At 41.1% G+C, this 4,147-nt stretch overlaps 1 protein-coding gene across 1 annotated transcript in view; it reads left to right on the top strand.

The window, feature by feature from the left end:
- LOC107660669 (cadherin-8-like) overlaps positions 1-3,327 on the top strand; it is a 66,032-nt gene extending 62,705 nt beyond the window's left edge. Inside the window, exons 11-12 of the mRNA XM_016450057.1 lie at positions 2,192-2,443; positions 2,622-3,327. Of these exons, the coding sequence (XP_016305543.1) occupies positions 2,192-2,443; positions 2,622-3,115 (746 nt within the window). The 3' untranslated portion in view covers positions 3,116-3,327. The remainder of the gene's footprint in view (positions 1-2,191; positions 2,444-2,621) is intronic.
- The last annotated feature ends 820 nt before the right edge of the window (positions 3,328-4,147 follow it).

Raw genomic sequence — 4,147 nt, forward strand, 5'->3', positions numbered from 1 at the left:
GCAGGAGATGCAGATAACATGATCTTGACCCTTAAGAAACTTTAATTTTGTTTGCTTGGCTGTTTCCTTATAAAAGTCCAGAAATTTGTCAAGTTTTTCGTCAGGTGTTTTTTTTAATTATATGATGTCATTACGTTGCTGTCTTGCAGCCAGCCAATCGCTGCATTGCTGATCGTGGTTTCGAGTATCGATGCATAACCCCTTTTAAACCAACCCACGAACGCGCAATTATCTTAGATAACTCAATCCAGCCATACTAATCATCAACAACAGGTGCGTTCGAAGAACCGAATTAGCCAGATCCTGATTAGCGCGATGATATCATCTTTTCACATTTCATCTCGGATGTAATAAGCGACGTACGAAGAAAGGGCCCCAGGACACGCTGATCGGATAACATTCCGATCAGAAGCGCGTTTATACTTGTCTTTTCAATGTGTATGTGGAAAACATCCGGATACCGGTCGCATGTTAATGCCAAGTGTAAACGCAGCCAGAGAAACACAAGAACTACAACTGACTTCAGCCACAGCCGAAGATGAAATCAACTGAAATAAAAGAAGACATTAAATTTCTCAAGATCTCAGCAGAGGAGGATTAAACAACTCCACAAACAGCATCACCAGCTTCACACATTACTAACCAGGCTGACTTTATTTCTGTCAGACGTCTAGAGAAGCTCTTATTGAGAATTAACAGAGGTTTAGATGTTTTATTGTTTCATTGAAATCACCATCAAGGAGATCAGTGTTTTCTTTTGTTGGACTCTTGACCCTTGACATTTTGACATTAGCTTTATTCTGTGGTTGCTAAGACTGTGTTTATAAAATACAGTTAGTATGGCTAGAAAAACCTAGAGAAAATAGTGATCATGGTTTGATGATAACGAAACCCTGAACATAGCCATTTAGAATAAATTCAAATGTTATAGCTGTTTTGTTAATAAGTTTGTTCATTTTAGCATTTCTGTAATTCTGTAGCATGAGATCCAGCAGTGCTGTGTTAATTAGATAACGTGAAGGATTTTAAAAACACTTTGTGCACAGAAAGTTTCTATCTACAGCATCAGCATACAACATACACACAGACATAAAGAATTGGTGTATGATTCTCAACAATGGTGACAATCAACAAAATAAGACAGAATACTCGAGCGCACCGTAATAGCTTACATATTCCACCAGAAGGTTATATTAGCCTTTATTTTGCTATAATGTGGCTTGTATGAAATGTTCAAATGCACTTCGAGGAACTGCAAACCTAGGAACATTTAATTTGACCATAGCTGTGCGTAGACGCGTTGAAATATAGTCAGATAAACATAGCAACAGGGACTGCATATCAGTGAGTATTGTTTGGTGAAATAAGATACATTAGTTCAGGACAATGTTCTTCACACATAATGACACATAAAAGATATGGAACTTTAATTACATTGATAAATCAGCTCACAGCTTTTGCAGATAATTGCTTTGTGATCTCAGGGAAACAAAAAGAAAGCCATATTTACATTTTTCATTAGCATGCTTATGAGCGGAAATTAAATTGCGACCCTGTTTAGTTTACAATTATTTGTTCCAGTGAGCTTCGTGATGTCCTTTCATTCCATAGTTTTAAATGATGAACTTCCTGTTCACCCTCGTGAAAAGCAATAAATAAATACATACATTAACATTGCCTCGGTTTCTCCCAAGACTCTATTAAGTGATAAAGCTTTTTCCATAACGCGGTTATTCTGTTGTATCCATCTGAGGTATTATCTAAACCTTTCACTCAGTAGCTGATTTTATTTATTTTTATTTTTTTTCTTGAAATAAAAATTGAAGGCTTTAAGCGACACATTGTGCAGTGTATCGACTGAAGGAGCTCCTTGAAACACTGGAGAGCTTCAACATATGCTTGGGGTATGAGGGGGCAGATAATGAAGTTACAACTTCTGAAAAGAAGCTCCAGTGGAAGCGCCAATACTTTGCTCGGTTTCTTTGTCTGCCTCCCTGAGACACTTTCACTACTCCCGTAGCCTTTGCAAAAGATTGACAGCAGAGATGAAGCAATGTATATGCATCTGTTTATTTATCGGCAGAATAGACATTATCTTGTCGTAAATTCAATAGCGTGTCATTTCCCTATCATTTATTGCATGAATTGTCTTTGATTTCATACATCACAGCCAAACTTTATCTCTCCCCAGATAACTCAATCAGCGTTCTTGCCAAGCACGATTCCTTTCGGCGACAGAAACAGGAGACGTACCTCCTTCCCATCGTCGTGACTGACAACGGCGAGCCTCCAATGAGCAGCACGAACACTTTAACTATCCGGGTGTGCGGCTGCAGCAGGGACGGCATTGTGCAGTCGTGTAACGTCGAGGCTTTTGTTCTACCCATTGGTCTCAGCATGGGAGCTCTGATTGCTATTCTAGCTTGTGTAATTCTACTTCTCGGTAGGTCATTTCAGCTGCTTCTTTTAGTCCTTACTAATTTTTGAATTTAAAATCCACTGTGATTTGCATGTAAAATTTGAATCGAAAAGCCACTTAGGTAAATGAATGAAAAATCAAACCTTTGAACTGCAGAAGGCCAAGGTAGAGCTCACTAAGTGGATGTTCTTGTGCCTTTCAGTTATCGTGGTCTTGTTTGTGACACTGAGGAGACACAAGAACGAGCCTCTAATCATCAAAGACGACGAGGACGTGAGGGAGAACATCATCCGTTACGATGACGAGGGAGGTGGGGAGGAGGATACGGAGGCCTTTGACATCGCCACCCTGCAGAACCCAGATGGTATCAACGGCTATCTGCCCAGGAAGGACATCAAACCTGACCTGCAGTTCATGCCCAGACAGGGTCAGCACTCGGGTCCGAACGGAGTAGACGTGGATGAATTCATCAACGTACGGCTTCACGAGGCAGACAATGACCCCACGGCTCCACCGTATGACTCCATCCAAATCTATGGCTACGAGGGCAGGGGCTCCATCGCAGGCTCTCTGAGTTCCCTCGAAACGGCCTCCTCGGACTCGGACCAGAACTATGACTACCTTAGAGAGTGGGGGCCGCGCTTCAGAAGACTGGGTGAGCTCTATTCTGTGGGCGAGAGCGACAAAGAGACTTGACCTCCAAGCGCAGCGGACCTTTTGCTTCCGTCCACATAACTTGTGTATTATGCTACGGGGATGTTAGACACTGCTGTTTAAAAGGGGGTGGGGGCGCCTTTTTTAAATCTTAGAGAGACCTAATAGCATTAGTCAGCTACCACATCAGAGTGCATCGTAACGTCAGAACTTACCAGTGTCTATAGTAGGAGGTCAATGATTCTTGTGGAGTGTGAGTTCTTAGAGAGACCTAATAGCATTAGTCAGCTACCACATCAGAGTGCATCGTAACGTCAGAACTTAACAGTGTCTATAGTAGGAGGTCAATGATTCTTGTGGAGTGTGAGTTTAGATTACCGTCACTGAGTGTCTAGCAGTATTTTGGGTATTTGTTGTTCACTATGACCACCAGAGGCATCAGAACCTTGATTCTTGGTAGTCGCTTGAAAGGACTGGATGGAAAGAGGACTTTCGGACACTTTGTAGCCCGCTGTGGCTTGGCAGGAGAAAAAGGACTGCAGAGACCTCAAAATGACACCACTCCCCAGCGACAACAGATCTCTTGCCGTCATTCAGCCAATCAGATAAAGGAACATTTAAAAAAGAAGGTAAACTAAATAGCAATATATTGTCTACATTACTTCTGAATGTATGTGTGGTTTAACAAATGTGAGCGCAATGAAAATACATCACACTGGCTTTAGGATCTGCCTGCTGAGATAATATTTGACCCTTTGATACTACGTGGCCAGATTTCTTGAGTAAACTGGAAAAGCTTGCTTTATACAACCCTTTGTATCCATATGCTTTAAGTGTGGTTCACACTCTAACATGATTAGACTGTGTAAGACTGCGTTGAGGACAACAAGAGAATTGTGGAAACAATGAGGCCTTCGTTTTTCAAAAGCAAGCATTAAATACAGTCGTATTCCAATGTTTTTTGGAACATTGATGGTGTTTCTTCATTGTTGTGTATGTTTTATATAAATATATGAATATTCATCGCCAGTCGTCTGTTTTGTGCTGCAGGTTTGAGTATATTTGTACTTTTTA

This window comes from Sinocyclocheilus anshuiensis, unplaced genomic scaffold, assembly GCF_001515605.1.
Source record: "Sinocyclocheilus anshuiensis isolate Anshui unplaced genomic scaffold, SAMN03320099.WGS_v1.1 scaffold1879, whole genome shotgun sequence".
Lineage (NCBI taxonomy): Eukaryota > Metazoa > Chordata > Actinopteri > Cypriniformes > Cyprinidae > Sinocyclocheilus > Sinocyclocheilus anshuiensis.